Source organism: Calidris pugnax, unplaced genomic scaffold (assembly GCF_001431845.1).
Source record: "Calidris pugnax isolate Ruff unplaced genomic scaffold, ASM143184v1 scaffold96, whole genome shotgun sequence".
In the NCBI taxonomy this organism is placed as follows: Eukaryota; Metazoa; Chordata; class Aves; order Charadriiformes; family Scolopacidae; genus Calidris; species Calidris pugnax.
In genome coordinates this window covers 363,584-382,219 of record NW_015090866.1, presented here as the reverse complement: position 1 = coordinate 382,219, position 18,636 = coordinate 363,584, and the positions used below count along the sequence as shown (strand labels likewise).

The following is an 18,636-nucleotide window of genomic DNA, read 5'->3' as shown; positions in this document are numbered from 1 at the left end:
AATCCCAACCCAGGTTGATTTCAGCCTTCCCTGCTTAGGGAACTTACTTAAAAACTTACTTAAGAGCCCTGCTCCACACGCTACACGCACCAGCTTTAATCTTCAAGAAGCAGAAGTTCATCCACCGCTTAACTTCAGATCACCCCCATTTAAAACACAAGGGAAGGAGTGGGCACTGACACACAATAACACACAGCAAAGACCAATTGTTACACCCTGGACAGACTTCACTAATTGAGCTGCAGCTTTCTGCCACATCTGGCCCCATCCTCCTGACACCCACCCTTTAAGTATTTATAGACATTGATGAGATCATAGAATCATAGAATGGTTTGGGTTGAAAGGGACCTTAAAGATCATTTAGTTCCAACCCCCCTGCCCTGGGCAGGGACACCTCCCACCACACCACGTTGCTCCAAGCCCCCTCCAACCTGGCCTTGAACCCCTCCAGGGATGGGGCAGCCACAGCTTCTCTGGCCAACCTGGGCCAGGCTCTCACCACCCTCACAGAAAAGAATTTCTTCCTAATATCTCATCAAAATTTCCCCTCTTTCAGTTTAAAACCATCCCCACTCCTCCTAAAACCATTAACCCTTGTCCTATCGTACAATTTCGATTTAGCACTTTTCCGTGTCCCTCCTTTGGTCACACACCTTTTCTCCTGAATCATTTCTCTGATCTCTCAAAATTGCATTGAATCCCAACCCAGTTTGATTTCAGCCTTCCCTGCTTAGGGAACTTACTTAAAAACTTGCTCAAGATCCCTTTAATCTTCAAGCAGCAGAAGTTCATCCACTGCTTAACTTCAGATCACCCCCATTTAAAACACAAGGGAAGGAGTGGGCACTGACACACAATAACACCCAGCAAAGACCAAGGAGGTCCCCCAGAGCAGAGTCACAGTCATTTCACTCATTCCACAACATGTTCTTTACATCCTTACCTTTAATTTTCTGTTTGTACTCTTCTGGTCGGTGGAGGTACATGGCTGCAGCGTCACCATTTAGAGGATCTATAGGGTTGGGATAGGCCAGCAGCTGGGGCAGGAACGATTCAAATATATTGGTGAGATCTGCAAGTGAGAAGACACAGTTGTTAATGTCCATGGACCTGGAGTCAGCCCGATTAATTCCCTGCAGGCACCAGCACTGAAAACAGCAGCACCTTCAAGGGCAAACACACTGAAAATCCGGGCACAAGTCAAAAATGAAGGAAATGGCATCGGGGGAAGCACCCACGGAGCTGATAAAGGAACTTCTGCTGCTGCTGGAGGTGACCTGCAGCTCCTCAGTTGACCACACAAACTACTTGATATCTCAGCAACCCAGAGACAGGTATCTGTGGGTCAAGGAAAGAAGTGGAAGGACACAATTGCCTTGTTTCCCATTTAGGCTCAGCCCTGGCTGAGAAAAAAAAAAGGAAAAGAGAAAACCAAAGTGCTATGCTTCACCTCTCACTGGGTTCTTCTCCTAATTCTGCCTCCTCCTGTCACTGTCTATAACTAAATTGATGTGTCTCGAGCACAGAGTATCTTCCAAAGCACTTTAAATGATTACATGTTAATAGAAAGAGCAACCAACAAGTCCCTCCTCCAACTCCAAACAATTTGCAGAATGTGAAGAGCTGACATTAACACCTTGGTGCCGGTTGGCATCTGTCACTAAACAATCCACAACAGGGAACATCCTTCTGGCGCCGATGAGTAATTGTGGATACACGAAACCCTCTTCCCACATCCCTAAGACGCCAAGCACCACTCTTTGGTGGTGGGAGGGTGTTCAGAAACAAGCCCTGCATCATCGTTCCTCCTCGGGACCTTTGGCAGGACCACACAAACCCACACAGAGCAGAGCTGAAGCCCCCAGTGCAGGGCTGTGTGCCAGGGTTTTGCCTTGGCCACCGGAGAGCTGCCGATACTGGCCAACCAGTGCTTGTCATGTGGGGTTTTCTGTTGGGTTTTGTTTGGGAATATTCTATACATCTTTTATCAGGATTTTCCTTTCCTTCCTAATTATAGGGAGTGTCTTTTTCCTGGTGGTAAAGAAATCCTTCCTGCCTGTGGATGAGCATCACCAATCCCCTCTAGCATGGATTGAAGTAGAGCTGTCAGAAGGGAAGCCCAACGCTCCCTAAGATCCACCATGGGAGCAGTCAACCATCTCAACCTGCCTCTTACAGGAAGGTGTGACTATTCCTGAGCCCAGCCATCATCAAACCTCATGGAGCTGCTAAATTCAACAGGGTCTGATGGTGGGCAAGGACCTCAGAGCCATTAACTTTCTAAAGATTCATCAAAAATGGGTGGGCAGGTATGGGGAGAGATCTCCAAGTGCAAAGTTACTCGAGCTCCAGGCTGTAGCCACAGAAAAACCAGGCTCCAATTCCATCCCCAAATATACAGCCTCGGAAGAGCCACACAGTAGATCCAGGCAGATCTTCACCACTGCCCCATGCTACAACTGCCAAAGATCTACCAATGGGTGTTCTTTCAAAATGTGCTTTCAGAGCTTGCTCAAGAGGATTAAAGGAGATTCAAGGTTTTATCAGTTCTTCCCTCCTGCATCAACACGTCTGGGACGTACAGACTCCGTGCTTCTTCAGTCATCCATTCACCACAAACCTTGCTGAGCAGGAGGGAGCTCCATGGCTTTAGACACTCAGGAGTGTAGGGTTCATTATAGCTGACCCAACTGCAAAAAGCAATGACATCAATTGCCATGGCTGTCACGCTGAGTGGCCAAGTGCCACCAGCTGCTCCTGGGGTGAAGCACAACAGCAACTGCAAAAAGGATCCCAATCCAAACAGGGTCCACAAAACCCGGTGAGAACACTCTGTAAGAATATTTTCTGCCGTGGTAGTGGCCTTGCTAAACCAGTTAAACCTCCTGGGGATTTGGCTCAGACACTGTCAGCAAGAAGTTGATTTTAAGTTTGTGAAACCGCCTGCTCTTGGGTGAAGTCTCTCCACGGACTAGGCTTAGATCAAGTAACGTGGCCATTAGACAACTAAACTCCAACATAGGCTGAGCAAGGAGAGCCCTGAGAGGCCACCATAGCTCACAGGACACACTGGCAGGGATTTTTCTTCTTTAAGAGAACTCAGTAATTTCCCCTTTCTTTTAAATCCCCCAAAGCGGCACTGGCTTAGCAGGAACCAGCTGAATGAGTGCAAGAAGCCTAAGCACAAAGCTAAAGACTTGAAACTTTGTTAGGGAAGGAGAGGGAATTTAACCACGAGGTCCTCAGGAATTTCTTGGTAGCTATTCTGGGTCTCTTCCACCTTAGTTGCTCCTGGAATTATCTGACCCGTATCCTCTGCCAGCGCAGGAGCACTCTGCTTCCAAGGGGTGACACTCCAAACAGCACAGCTCTGCCAAGAGGCATGGGGAAATATTATTTCCCCCTTTTCATTTCATGTTCAGAAATGAGCCACCTCCTTATTTCACTGGAAGTGAAACCCTGGGAGTGAAGGGGTGATGGTGGCACTGTAGTTTTTGATGACTTCTGAGTCAAGGGGGCAGAGGACACCCCAGCGTCCCCCCTGCAGCTTCAAGGCATCCTGCAGCAAGGCAAGGGAAGTTTGCAGTAAGATGACTGTCAAAAGATGCACTTAATGCCAATTTTCACCAATTACTGTGGAAAGTGCTCTGTACAGAACACACACCTGGTATCTTCAAGTTTTCTAACACCCATCACCGATACCGCAAGGAAAAATGCAGATTTTTGCAAGCTTGCTGATATTAATACATCATAGTAAATACCAAGCTGGTTTTTCTACCTTGACAAGCAACAGGGGTGACAAAAACACAGCAGCGCTCATTAGGAAACCTCTCACAGAAAAACCTTCCTGTGAAACTGGAAATAGTGCAGAAGCCCCACTGTGGCTGTCGGTGAGAGCGTGCTGCCCAACAGGGAGGCTCATCCATGCACAGCTTCCAAACAAAGCAAAACCCAGCCTGATGGAGCACAAAAAAAAACCAACCTCACAGTTACACCGGAGCAGTTTTCTTTTGCTCAGTCATCCCCAGGATCTGCAGGTGGCATTTAAGGGCTGGCACAGCAGCCCACGCTGCACTGCCCTGGATTCTGCTGCCGACTGAACCACGCAGGTTCATCCCCAGCAGAGGGCTTGGTTTGCTTAATACAGCTTTAATTCCTCCCTCCTGCATCAGATCCTCCCAGGACACAAAAGCATCCTCTTCCTCCATCAGCAACACCACCTGGGTCACGGCTCCACTCATCTCTCCCAACAAAACCATGTGAAGTGTATCCCCTGCAACCACAACGCCAGGACTTCAGGCATTCTGACGAGGAGGAAAGTTCAACAAGTTGCTATAGCAATTCCCCCACCCAGGATTCACCAAGTCTGGTTATTTCCTTACAAATTGTCCTTGGGAGGAAGGTGAAGGAGCTTGTCTCTCTAGCAACTGCTTCAAAGCTTCAACTTACATAGGTAAAAATCAGCTTTTTGTGGAAGAGATGTGAAGGATTTTTCTGTGCAGGTTCCCTGAATGCCCTTCCACAAAACATAATTGGAAGATGTGATGAAGTACACGTTTTTAAAACGCGGCCAACCCAGATGAGATACTCAGCTGCATTCCTTTTAACAATCTCAGCTTTCCCTAAATGCTACTTTAAGGGCTCTTCCGCTACCGGCTGATGTTTTTATATCTCTAAAAAGGAGAGTTATAGCCAGAAACAACCTAATGGGAAACCCAAAACTGCAGCACGCAGTGCAGTCATCAGATGCACCACCATCTCCCAACCTGCAATGAAACGACGCTGCCATGACAAAGAGGAATGGTTTCTGGTGCCATCTTCTGTAGAAGCGGGATCGTGGCCTTATGCACAAAAAATACCAGCTCCAATGCATGTACAAAACAGGGATGGGGCAGCTGGAACTAGGTTTCACTTTAGATACAGTCCCTGCTCTCTTCCAGTGCTGAATCATGGCAGGGTGCTGTTGTGCAGTTGCCTGGCATTGTCTGGCGACGGATGGAGCGATCCTTTGTGAGGTTTATGGAATATTTTTGCCCCTCTGGCAGGCAAACAGCTTACGTAAGTATGTTCACATGAAAATCACATTTTTCACGTGATCTTGGCTCAGTGAGGAGTCTAAAACTTCAGTTAAAAAAAAAATAAAATAATAAATTGGCCCGAGATCATCTGTCTGCAACAAGCTGTGTTATGTTAACACACCAAATAGGGATGTTCACGTGCTCAGCTTTCGGGGAAATGCCAAACTCACCGTAGAGAGCTGTCCAAGTTTGATTGATTACATCTAGACATACAGTTCCTGACCTGAAACATATGGAAAGGATGGAATTAAACACAGTCACACTCACAAATACTCTGGGGATTTAATATAATCTACCCCCTCCCTTCCCTTGCCCTGCCTCTGCCCCCCAAGTTTCAGATATGCTATGATTTACCCCTCTCTTGTGGTTAATAGAGGGGCAGCCTTTAACTAAATGAACCTTCATACTCTGCACAAAAGAAAGTAAATTGGAGCCTTTACTGAATTAGTTGGTCCATATGGGACTCCCCTTAACAACCTTAACTGAAATAAAATCTTATGTTTTGAAGAACTTTAGTACAGCCATGAACTCCAGCTAAAGAGGGAGCCATGGCTTAGCTGATGTTGTTCCTTGTTTCTAGAAAGCCAACAAAGGAGGGGGAACCAGCAACCTCGAATTTTCTGTAAATGAAGCACGTTGCAATAAAAAAACCACATCTGCAAGAGAGTCTGCAGCACGCAGTTCTCCAGCCTTGCCCACAGCCTCAAAGTTAACTTGTGACAACGTCTACTCCCATCAAATCCCTCACTCTGGACTCCTGAGATTGACAAAAGCATTATTCAACTCATCAGTGTATTATCATGAAGCCAAAATACAGTTACAATTAGGCAAACCCCTTAGAAAAACAAAAAACCAACAAACCATACACTGGAGATTTACTTACGCTTCGTCAATGTTGGGATGGAAAATTTTATTCATGAATCCTGCAAAGAGACACACTGGTAAATAGCAGAAAACAGCCAAAGATTATTTTTTTTTGTTGTTTTGTTTTTACAAGAGAAGACTGGAATTTACCGAACAAAGACTCATCTCACTCATTTCAAAGAAAACCCAGCCTTAGCTATATATAGCTACGTAACATTTAAAATATGCAGGCAACATTCTGACCTTAGGGTCCTCAGCCATTCCCTCAAAATTCAGCAAAACCCTCTGCTGACAGCGCACCCGTACCCCAAAGGTTTTGTGGTTCAGTATTATCTCAAAAAGAACTGCCCATCAGCACAATCAAGCACCCACATCTGATAAAGCATTTTAAGGATCCCTAAAAGCCGCAAGGATCTCTTCGGTTTTGTGTTTAGAGTTTATTCAACTTCAGCATTTGCATTAAGATTGGGTTTGGTTTTTTTTTAATGTCTCCCAACAAAGATTTTCTATTAATTTGAAGTCACAACATTAGTCTACATTTGTAAGCCATTCAGGGGCAGAGACTGGTGCAGAGAGCTAATACTTCAAGTTTTGCATCAATACAGCAATTAATTCAGCAGTTGGTACCTCTGGTCTCCTAGAAAAGAAAACAGCTCAGACGTAAGGCCTGGAAAAACAAAGCTCATCTTGGCTTTGTCCACATTTCAGACTTCTAGATTTGACAGTGCTTTCTTTGTTCCAACTTGCAAATTAAATTGTTAAAAAAAAAATCCTGTGGTTTCAAGACTTGCGACATCACGGCAGAAGATGCCTCACACTTATATATATATTTTTAATATATATATGGTACATATATCAGATACAAGGCTGTATCTGATAGCAGCAGCTCAAGGTAAGCCCTGTTTTCCAGCTGCCTACTTTAACCTCAAGAAAGATGGGACCTCAAAAAACATCCCCCCCCTTCTCCCTTTTTATAAAACAAAGATATTAAAAGGATTATAACATCATATTTCACACCATAGTTTGTGGAGAAGTAAAGCACATCCACCCCAAAAGCAAAGCTTTCAGATGATGGCTGTGAGGGGATGCAGAACCCAGCTTCCAAACTCCTCCTGTTCCTTTCAGTAGGAGAAACCCAAATAGCTGGGTGAGGGACATGTCCCCAGACATGGAGCAGGGATCAAAAACTGGGTTTTCCAGTTATTTCACTGCCAAATGGATCCAGTATTCCTATACATTTCTGCTGGCTTGGCCAAATCATTTGGGCTCTGCCCAGCAGCGCCGCTACAACCCCCGAGCAGTCCCAGGTTAAGCTACTTCCACATTTTAGCACTGTTGGGTTTTTTTTTTTCAAAACATAAAATAAAACCTTCTCTCCTCTGTTCTACCACCACCCTGCAGCCTGTAAGGCCCTAAAAACGCTGCCCATGTGGGAATCACACCTTTCTGCAATAAGCAGAAACCTACTTTAGCCAATAGCAACCATTCCTTCCGACAGAGGTCTGCGTTTATAAAAAAGGAGTAAGAAATCGAGGTCTGGGATATAGGCTCCAATCCATTTTAAAAAGCTCCTTCCAGGACTGAAAGCGCACAGAAATTCTCTCTCTCCAGAGCAGCCCAAAAAGTGTAGGAATTGGTCACTGTTGGGCAAAATCCCCCACCTTCACCACCTTTATCCAGCTATTCCTGGCAAGAGGCTGCAGTAGCGCTGCCCGAACGAGGAGTGATCACGATTTGAGTGACAGCATGGTTCCCATCTGGGGTAAGAGCTGACATATGGATTTAACTCCCTTTCCCCCCCCTCCTCCTCCACGTATTATGACACAAATATAATTTCATGTTTACTTGTAGCGCTCGGATTTTGCATAAATACAACGGAAGGCTGAAACGATGCCCGGAGCCAGAACCATCTCTAAAAGAAGAACTGGGAACTGCATAAACAACTCCCCTCTAACAAGTGTCTTTCAGGAATACTTTGTTGTGCTTTAAGCTTGAAAAACTGAAGCAGCCTTAAAAAGGGAAGCCGTAGCTCCATCAAATATTTACGTTATGGCAGCTCTCGCAGGTTTAAATCAGGTCACGGACCCATCAGGCTGGCACTGGAGAGCTGCAGCCAGCACCAGTCCTGATTCCAAATCTCATCTCTCTTTTTTTTTTGGGGAGGGAAAAAGTTAAGATTCTGATAATGCAGAATAAAAGAGAGTTTGGGGAAAACACCAGGTGCTTTGAGCAACCTGGTCTAGTGGGAGGTGGGAATCCCCATGGCAGAGGGGTTGGAACTTGATGATCTTTAAGGTCCCTTCCAACCCAAACCATTCTATGAACAAGAAGAGGATGGTAATGTGTAGACCTGCTGAATTAAATACTCTCTGTTTTGGTACCTGGGGCACAGACCGACCCTCTTTAGCCCATCCAGAGACAGGCATCCCTCTGCCTTCCCTCATTTTGGCTTTCACAGAATCACAGGATCTTCTAGGTTGGAAGGGACCTTAGAGATCATCTTGTCCAACCGTCAACCTGACTGACAAAAATAGACACCCACACAACAAACAAGGAGCATCATCACTAAACCATACCTCCCAGCACTACATCAACCTGTCTTTTGAACACCTCCAGGGATGGTGCCTCAACCACCTCCCTGGGCAGCCCATTCCAATGGCTGAGAACCCTTTCAGTGAAAAAATTTTTCCTAATATCCAGCCTGAGAGCATCTCACTCTTTCTGAGCATCTCACCTGTTTCCCAGGATCTCCTACCACAGCCACCTATGGCTGGTGGGACGTGCTGCAAACCCACCTGTAAGGTTTTTGGTCAACTCTTCGTTCACACACTTCAGCATTTAAGCTGCACTCAATATCCAGGACCTGTTTCCCAGGATCTCCTACCACAGCCACCTATGGCTGGTGGGACTGTTTCCCAGGATCTCCTACCACAGCCACCTGTGGCTGGTGGGACAAGGCTGTGCTGCAAACCCACCTGTAAGGTTTTTGGTCAACTCTTCGTTCACACACTTCAGTATTTAAGCTGCACTCGATACCCAGGGAGAGGAGACTGGGTTTTCTGCTCAAGCAGCTCCTCTGCTAGAAAACTGCAATTCTTCTCTGTCATCTTTGCATTCATCCAGGCAAGGAACAATCCCTTCTTTCACATCGTCCTTGGTCTCAAGCTTTGCAAATGAAACAGTTGTTCTTCAAGAAAGGACACAAACCTCCTCTCCCCACACTCCTTGTTTTCCAGGTTGTTGCCACATCTTCTTGCAACTCTTCAAGGTCCTCCCCAGTCTCATTCTCCTACAGACACAAACTGCCCTGTCCAAGAGCAACTCTGTTCAACATTTTTCCTTTTCCTGACTCTGAAATAAGCTCAAACCTATTATTTCCTCCTTTATTTGAAATGCCAAGTCACCTGCAGCCATAAAGCACTAATATTGCATCAATAATACTGACTTGCTCTGTATTTATTTCCTTTATTTGAAATGCCAAGTCACCTGCAGCAATAAAGCACTAATATTACATCAATAATACTGACTTGCTCTGTATTACAAATACAAAAGACAAAGCAAGCATAAACATCCACGTAAAAATGAAATTCCAATTTAAAGAGGAAGCCAGGAGTAAAAAAAAGACCTCCCAAGCCAGTATAAACACTGGGGCAGATTTACTGCCATAGTCTTGAACGTAGCACACCCCAATTAATATATTACACAGAACTCCAGGTTCTTTGCTCCACAAAGAGTATCAAGGGATAGGGTCTTGATTTTGGGTTCTCACCACGGCCTGCAGGATGAAGCCGGGGTCACAGCCTGAGCAGTCATGATTTCAGGTGCTGGACTGGCTGTAAACACTTAATTTAACATTTTAAAACCAATATTCGCACTGAACCCTGGAACAGCCAAGGCTTAGGAAGGATATGAGCAGCAGAGTGGCCGTGGTCCACCCTCTCCAGACCAAGACACTGAGGTCCAAGATTGCATCTAGAGGTAAAGCAGGACTGCGTAAAATCTGTACGGACACAAAGTCTTCAGGTCATAACAGAAAAAAAACACCCCACAATAGAAAGGGACACATCTGTTCTGATCCTGGAAGACGCTGAGACCAATATGCAGATGCTGACCTTCAAAAATGTTGGTAGTTCAGCAACAGCCCTGGAGTAATCACTCCTTGGGTTGACAAAATCTTTGAAGAGAAGAGCATTTTTAAATTAAAAACCAGCTAACCGAATGGCTGTCAATCTTCCTTGACGCTGCAAACACAGGAACATTCATAAAGCTCCAGCAGCTGGACATATTCCAGTATGAAATTAAGTTCTCTCACCATGCACACACATCAACCGTGGGTGGGTCTGAACATCCAGTTGCAGCTGGGTCCAAGCAGTGACTCCTGAAGCTGGGCAGGAGCTGAACACAGTCTCCAGGTGAGTAAAACCATGATGAAGAACCAGGGAGGAACTTCACACTTATGTTGATGTCAACTGCAGATTAAAGCTCCCAAGAAATGGCCAGAAGGCCCTACGAGAACCAAGGTGGGCTGCTCTGCCAGCAAGAGGCAGAGCCCAAATCCCCAGATAACTTGGGGAACGATGAGGACTTCCCCAAGGCACCTCTTGTTGTCCTGTGGAGCCATCAGGCAGAAAGCTCCTGCAAGAGGTTGTTCCTCATCTATTACTCCCCTATCACTCTGTCTATAGGGCTTGGACTGTGATCTAGAAAGGGTCCTCCTACCTTGGTAGAGCCCTTATCTACCATTCAGGAAGAATGGACTCAAAAGTTGGAGATAAGAGGGATCAGAAACCTGGGCTGGAGACTGCCTCCTCGGTCCTTCTCCATGTCCAGCTGCACAATGCTGGCCCACAGCAGCAGAAAGCTTTCTGTCCCCCTTGGTGCTTCTCTTCCAAGTCAGGAACCGGCTGCAATCCAACGAGCGGCGCTTCAAAAGATGGTCCATTGTTTATCTGAGCTCAAAGTACAGCCAGCTTAGCTGGGAGGTTTAGGTGAGAGGTCCCCAAAAGAGACATTTTTTTTTTTTTTCCTGCAGCACAGCTCTTCGAAACTTCGAAGTTGAAGTAAGTGCTGTTGGCCCAGGTGAAACACGCAGGAAGGAGACAGAGCAAGGTGCCAGCGCCTCAACCACCTCCCTGGGCAGCCCATTCCAATGGCTGAGAACCCTTTCAGTGAAAAAATTTTTCCTAATATCCAGCCTGAGAGCATCTCACTCTTTCTGAGCATCTCACCTGTTTCCCAGGATCTCCTACCACAGCCACCTATGGCTGGTGGGACGTGCTGCAAACCCACCTGTAAGGTTTTTGGTCAACTCTTCGTTCACACACTTCAGCATTTAAGCTGCACTCAATATCCAGGAGGGTTTTCTGCTCAAGCAGCTCCTCTGCTAGAAAACTGCAATTCTTCTCTGTCATCTTTGCATTCATCCAGGCAAGGAACAATCCCTTCTTTCACATCGTCCTTGGTCTCAAGCTTTGCAAATGAAACAGTTGTTCTTCAAGAAAGGACACAAACCTCCTCTCCCCACACTCCTTGTTTTCCAGGTTGTTGCCACATCTTCTTGCAACTCTTCAAGGTCCTCCCCAGTCTCATTCTCCTACAGACACAAACTGCCCTGTCCAAGAGCACCTCCGTTCAACATTTTTCCTTTTCCTGACTCCGAAATAAACTCAAACCTATTATCTCCTCCTTTATTTGAAATGCCAAGTCACCTGCAGCCATAAAGCACTAATATTGCATCAATAATACTGACTTGCTCTGTATTTATTTTTACAAATACAAAAGACAAAGCAAGCATAAACATCCACGTAAAAATGAAATTCCAATTTAAAGAGGAAGCCAGGAGTAAAAAAAAGACCTCCCAAGCCAGTATAAACACTGGGGCAGATTTACTGCCATAGTCTTGAACGCAGCACACCCCAATTAATATATTACACAGAACTTCAGGTTCTTTGCTCCACAAAGAGTACCAAGGGACAGGGTCTTGATTTTGGGTTCTTACCACAGCCCGGAGGATGAAGCCAGGGTCACAGCCTGAGCAGTCATGATTTCAGGTGCTGGACTGGCTGTAAACACTTAATTTAACATTTTAAAACCAATATTCGCACTGAACCCTGGAACAGCCAAGGCTTAGGAAGGATATGAGCAGCAGAGTGGCCGTGGTCCACCCTCTCCAGACCAAGACACTGAGGTCCAAGATTGCATCTAGAGGTAAAGCAGGACTGCGTAAAATCTGTACGGACACAAAGTCTTCAGGTCATAACAGAAAAAAAACACCCCACAATAGAAAGGGACACATCTGTTCTGATCCTGGAAGACGCTGAGACCAATATGCAGATGCTGACCTTCAAAAATGTTGGTAGTTCAGCAACAGCCCTGGAGTAATCACTCCTTGGGTTGACAAAATCTTTGAAGAGAAGAGCATTTTTAAATTAAAAACCAGCTAACCGAATGGCTGTCAATCTTCCTTGACGCTGCAAACACAGGAACATTCATAAAGCTCCAGCAGCTGGACATATTCCAGTATGAAATTAAGTTCTCTCACCATGCACACACATCAACCGTGGGTGGGTCTGAACATCCAGTTGCAGCTGGGTCCAAGCAGTGACTCCTGAAGCTGGGCAGGAGCTGAACACAGTCTCCAGGTGAGTAAAACCATGATGAAGAACCAGGGAGGAACTTCACACTTACGTTGATGTCAACTGCAGATTAAAGCTCCCAAGAAATGGCCAGAAGGCACTGCCAGAACCAAGGTGGGCTGCTCTGCCAGCAAGAGGCAGAGCCCAAATCCCCAGATAACTTGGGGAACAATGAGGACTTCCCCAAGGCACCTCTTGTTGTCCTGTGGAGCCATCAGGCAGAAAGCTCCTGCAAGAGGTTGTTCCTCATCTATTACTCCCCTATCACTCTGTCTATAGGGCTTGGACTGTGATCTAGAAAGGGTCCTCCTACCTTGGTAGAGCCCTTCTCTACCATTCAGGAAGAATGGACTCAAAAGTTGGAGATAAGAGGGATCAGAAACCTGGGCTGGAGACTGCCTCCTCGGTCCTTCTCCATGTCCAGCTGCACAATGCTGGCCCACAGCAGCAGAAAGCTTTCTGTCCCCCTTGGTGCTTCTCTTCCAAGTCAGGAACCGGCTGCAATCCAACGAGCGGCGCTTCAAAAGATGGTCCATTGTTTATCTGAGCTCAAAGTACAGCCAGCTTAGCTGGGAGGTTTAGGTGAGAGGTCCCCAAAAGAGACATTTTTTTTTTTTTTCCTGCAGCACAGCTCTTCGAAACTTCGAAGTTGAAGTAAGTGCTGTTGGCCCAGGTGAAACACGCAGGAAGGAGACAGAGCAAGGTGCCAGCAAACACAGAATCACAGAACCTTCTAGGTTGGAAGGGACCTTAAAGATCATATAGAATCATAGAATCATTGAGGTTGGAAGAGACCCTTGGGATCATCGAGTCCAACCATCTACCCTACTCTACAAAGTCCTCCCCTACACCATGTCCCTCAGTACCCCATCTAAACGTCCCTTAAACACAGCCAGGGATGGTGACTCCACCACCTCCCTGGGCAGCCTGTTCCAATGCCCGACCACTCTTTCAGTGAAAAATTCCTTCCTGATGTTCCTGATGTTCAATCTAGCCTGTTGGAGCTTGAAGCCATTCCCTCTCGTTCTATTGTTAATTACCTGTGAGAAGAGACCAGCACCAACCTCTCTACAGTGTCCTTTCAAGTAGTTGTAGAGAGTGATGAGGTCTCCCCTCATCACCTTGTCCAACCGTCAACCTAACTTTGACAAAAATAGCATCCCAACCTCCTGCCTTCGTGTCTTCTTGCTCTCAGCTGCACGGCCGACCCACACCAGTGATAACTGGAAGAGGACTTCCCACCGGCCCCGCAACCGTCAACCTAACTTTGACAAAAATAGCATCCCAACCTCCTGCCTTCGTGTCTTCTTGCTCTCAGCTGCACGGCCGACCCACACCAGTGATAACTGGAAGAGGACTTCCCACCGGCCCCGGGGAACGTGCCAGAGTGGAGCTACTTTATATCCACTTCCCCATCCCAAACTTGCCACCTCTTGCCCACGTGTGGGCTCTCTTTGCTCATAAAATAAGGCCAGCTGGACACTTCTCCACCCGAACAACTGTGACAGCGGATTCCTCTGCGGTGCCAAACAAGCAGCCAAGGGGACAAGCCTATGTGACCACTCCTGACCTTCCAGCACAGCGAGACTGACAAGCCTCAAAGTTTTATTTTTAATGAGAGATGAAGGCCAAACGAGGAGACGGTTCAGACTGCCTGGCTGGCGAGGTGGGAAGGTGGTTACGGTCTCTCTGGAACGGGATGCAGGGAGTTTTAAACCCCACACCAAATCAACGTGGGGGTGGGCTCGGGTGACCACCCAAGGCTTCGGGGCAGAAGCACGAGCACTGAGATCAGCACGCGAGAGCCTACGTACAGCACAGAGAGGTCAAGAGCAGTGTTTTTTCCTCTGCTTTTTTTAACCACTGGACAACCTACCTAATGGAAAAAGATCTCCCGAGTACTCCTGCAGTGTTGCCAAACAGGGAGATAAGATTAGTCTAAACAATGTTTATTACTTCCCCCCTCCCCTCAAACACCCAAAAGCCTCAGGGAGTTTTAAACCCCACACCAAATCAACGTGGGGGTGGGCTCGGGTGACCACCCAAGGCTTCGGGGCAGAAGCACGAGCACTGAGATCAGCACGCGAGAGCCACCACTCCTGACCTTCCAGCGCAGCCAGACCGACAAGCCTCAAAGTTTTATTTTTAATGAGAGATGAAGGCCAAACGAGGAGACGGTTCAGACTGCCTGGCTGGCGAGGTGGGAAGGTGGTTACGGTCTCTCTGGAACGGGATGCAGGGAGTTTTAAACCCCACACCAAATCAACATGGTGGTGGGCTCGGGTGACCACCCAAGGCTTTGGGGCACAGAGATCAGCACGCGAGAGCTTACGTACAGCACAGAGAGGTCAAGAGCAGTGTTTTTTCCTCTGCTTTTTTTAACCACTGGACAACCTACCTAATGGAAAAAGATCTCCCGAGTACTCCTGCAGTGTTGCCAAACAGGGAGATAAGATTAGTCTAAACAATGTTTATTACTTCCCCCCTCCCCTCAAACACCCAAAAGCCTTCAAGGGAACGTGCTTTTTTTTTTTTTTTAATTTTTAAAAACACATTGCACTCATTTCAGGTGCTACCTGTTGGTTGCGATTGTTGATCACAATCACAACCCTGTGTTGGTTGAGAAACCATGGTAGGAGATGGGGGAGAGAGCAGAAGAGCAAGACCTCTGCCCCAGTCCTCAGCTTAGTACCCATTCCTCTCTGCAGACTGGGACAACTGGTTTAGCTTGTGGCTGTTCCCCATTTGAAGGGCACAGGATCAGCCCACCTTGAAGGCGCATACTTAATTTTTAAAAACACATTGCACTCATTTCAGGTGCTACCTGTTGGTTGCGATTGTTGATCACAATCACAACCCTGTGTTGGTTGAGAAACCATGGTAGGAGATGGGGGAGAGAGCAGAAGAGCAAGACCTCTGCCCCAGTCCTCAGCTTAGTACCCATTCCTCTCTGCAGACTGGGACAACTGGTTTAGCTTGTGGCTGTTCCCCATTTGAAGGGCACAGGATCAGCCCACCTTGAAGGCGCATACTTTGCCCAGAGCTCTCAGGTCAGTAAGCTCTCATCAGCAAAGGTGAGGATTTCTCTTTTTTTAATGAAATTTGGAGGTTAGGAGCCCATTCAGAGCACTAACAACCACGTCCAATATAAGACTGTGCGCTCACCGTGGAGGCATTCACTGCAGGTGGTGGCGCGTGGTGCTGCGTAACGTCAGGCTTGCTCCCAGCAGAAGTAGAACAGTTTATATTACCATACTCAAATCCTAGTAGCTTTTCAAAACAATACCATAAATAATTCCACGAGGCAAGCTTCACGAGGCAAAGATGAGGACACAAAAACATGGCTGATGGAAAATAGTGGCAGAGCTATCAACTCCAGACCTCCTGCTCGGCGCAAATTGCCAAGGGGTCCTTCTTGGAAGCAGAAAAGCAGAATCCACAACTTTAGAAACTAAGAGCAGCAATCTCTGGGGAAAAAAAACCCTGCAGAACTAGCACAAAGCAATTGCCCAATATCAGTTCATCTCATCTCTAAGGTGCACCATCACCTGATGCCCAGGCTTCAGAGACTGGCACAGAAGACAGCGAATCCCTGCCAAGTCAAGCTGAAAACACCTACCCCATTTTGTCAAGCCTGTTCCCAATTCTCTGACTGTAGAGGGGGAATCTGCAAAGGGTGCAGAGTTGTGCATCAGACCAGAGAGGAGAAAGGGATACAAATTACCTTTAGGTGTCTCGTCTTTCCCTTCAGACAAAGCTAAGTGTATTTGAAAGAACAAGCGTTTTCACCTCGCTTCTAAGTCAGAAGAAGGATCAACACACAGAGGGGAAGAGCCAGCTCAGAACGGTCACGGGCGATAAGTGGCTCATGAAATTCTAAGCAGCAAAACGTTAAAGGCAATCCAGAGAAGGAGCTGAAAGTAAAAATAGCAGCTGCAGTTAAAAAAGAAAAATTAAGCAACGGCCAGGAGAGATCTGTTAAATCCTGGCTGGAGCCAAACAACGCTGCTTCGTTCCTGTACTGGCTGCCACAATGTCTCATTATATACATACATACACACACACACACTCTTCCATATGTTTTGTGTACATACTAGACATTTTGTTTTGCAAAACACTTAGGAGAAAGGTGAAATAGAAATATAAGGTATCTGCAGAGAAGCGGGGCCAGAGATGAGAGGAAAAATGAGAACTGTGTATAAATATACAGAAGTTATTTGAGAAATCGAGGCTCTGAGCATATTGTATGCAAACTCTGCAGCTGTGACATTTGATTATTAAGAAACCAGAGTGAGTCAGTGCTGGCCTAATATTTCTGCAGATTTTAGCAATAAAATAAATGCCACGGTGCTTTCAGGTAAGAGCTCAGGCTCCCAGGTTCACGTGTTTCTATGGCTATTATCATCTAAACAGGGCAGGACATTCACACTCTGCGCTTCCTCCCCTGTTTACAGCATCAAAGGCCATGAATCTCCAGCTCTTGGCAGGCGTACGGGGTGATTAAAAACATACAAAATTTACACAAAGTGTTCTCATGACTTGGGAGCTCAAAACAGTACTTCGAGTCCTCCACAACTCCCCTTTGAAAAAAGCAGGAACAGACTAAGCAGAAAGTTCCCCTGAAGATATTAAATCCCAGAGGGAAAGGAAAAGTAGCGAAGCGGTGCCAGCGGAGTTAGTGAAACCATAAACAGCTCAAAACATATTGTCTAGGAGAAAGCAAAAATGGAAGCAAACATCTAGCAGGGGAGTGCTTGGGGTCCTCATAAGCACACAGGGATATTTACATTAATTGCCAAAAAGCATAAAGAACAGCAGCGTTCACCAGCTTCAGAAAGCAACTGGGTGTTTTTCAGGAGTTGGTTTTGTTCTAACAAACTGCTCAAAAGTTCAGGAGGTTGGTTTCAACTCTGAAGATTTGGGTGTTTAGGGATCACAAGCCGAGTTAGTTCATCCCAATGGGAGCACTTAAGCCCAGAGCCAACATGAGGGCCCTGTAACTGTTTCTGGTTAGATTCATGTTCTTCTAGGATGTGCATTGCCATTTCTATTGTACATTATATAGCTCTTGCTCATCCCGCACCAATATGGAAGTGTAGGGGTGTTGCACCTGGAAAGGAATAACACCAGTACAGGTTGGGGGCTGACCTACTGGAGAGCAGCTCTGGGGAAAGACCTGGGAGTCCTGGTGGACAACAGGGTGACGACGAGCCTGCAATATGCCCTGGTGGCCAAGAAGGCCAATGGCATCTTGGGGGGGCATCAGGAAGAGTGTGGCCAGAGGGTCGAGGGAGGTCATCCTGCCCCTCTGCTCTGCCCTGGGGAGGCCACAGTTGGAGGACTGGGACCAGTTCTGGGCTCCCCAGTTTAAGAGGCACCGGGGAACTGCTGGAGAGGGGACAGCAGAGGCTACAAATTCGATGAGAGGCCTGGAGCATCTGTCAGATGAGGAAAGGCTGAGGGACTTGGGTCTTTGTAGTCTGGAGAAGACCGAGGGGCAGGGAGCATCCCATCAATACCTATAAATACTTAAAGGGTGGGTGGCAGGAGGATGGGGCCAGGCTTTTCTCAGTGGTGCCCAGTGACAGAACAAGAGGAAACGGGCACAAACTTGAACATACAAAGTTCCATCTAAACATGAGGAGGAACTTCTTTCCTTTGAGGGTGGCAGAGCCCTGGAAGAGGCTGCCCAGGGAGATGGTGGAGTCTCTGTCTCTGGAGACATTCAAAATCTAGCTGGACACATTCCTGTGGGACCTGCTCTGGGTGACCCTGCTCTGGCAGGTGGTTGGACTAGATGATCTCTAAGGTCCCTTCCAACCCCATATCATTCTGTGATTGTGATGGGATCTGCCCGATTACACAGCAAAGACCATGAGTTTCCAGTGCCAGAAATACCAGAAAGGTACTGCAGGACATGATGAAACACTGGAAGCTCTCCCAAGAACTGCTCTTTTCACACAGATCCCAGTCTAGGTCTTTAAGCAGAGGCATTACCTGTGCTGTCAGGAGAGCACTGTCCCCAGGGCAGCATCATTTAATAGACTACAGCAATAATT

The 18,636-nt window shown here is 46.8% G+C and overlaps 1 protein-coding gene across 1 annotated transcript in view; it reads right to left on the bottom strand.

The window, feature by feature from the left end:
• Positions 1 to 908: 908 nt before the first annotated feature.
• UBE2H (ubiquitin conjugating enzyme E2H) overlaps positions 909 to 18,636 on the bottom strand; it is a 53,814-nt gene continuing 36,086 nt past the window's right edge. The window contains exons 5-7 of the mRNA XM_014945421.1: positions 5,962 to 6,001; positions 5,249 to 5,301; positions 909 to 1,072 (exon numbers count right to left, since the gene is read on the bottom strand). Coding sequence (XP_014800907.1) covers positions 909 to 1,072; positions 5,249 to 5,301; positions 5,962 to 6,001 — 257 coding nt within the window. The remainder of the gene's footprint in view (positions 1,073 to 5,248; positions 5,302 to 5,961; positions 6,002 to 18,636) is intronic.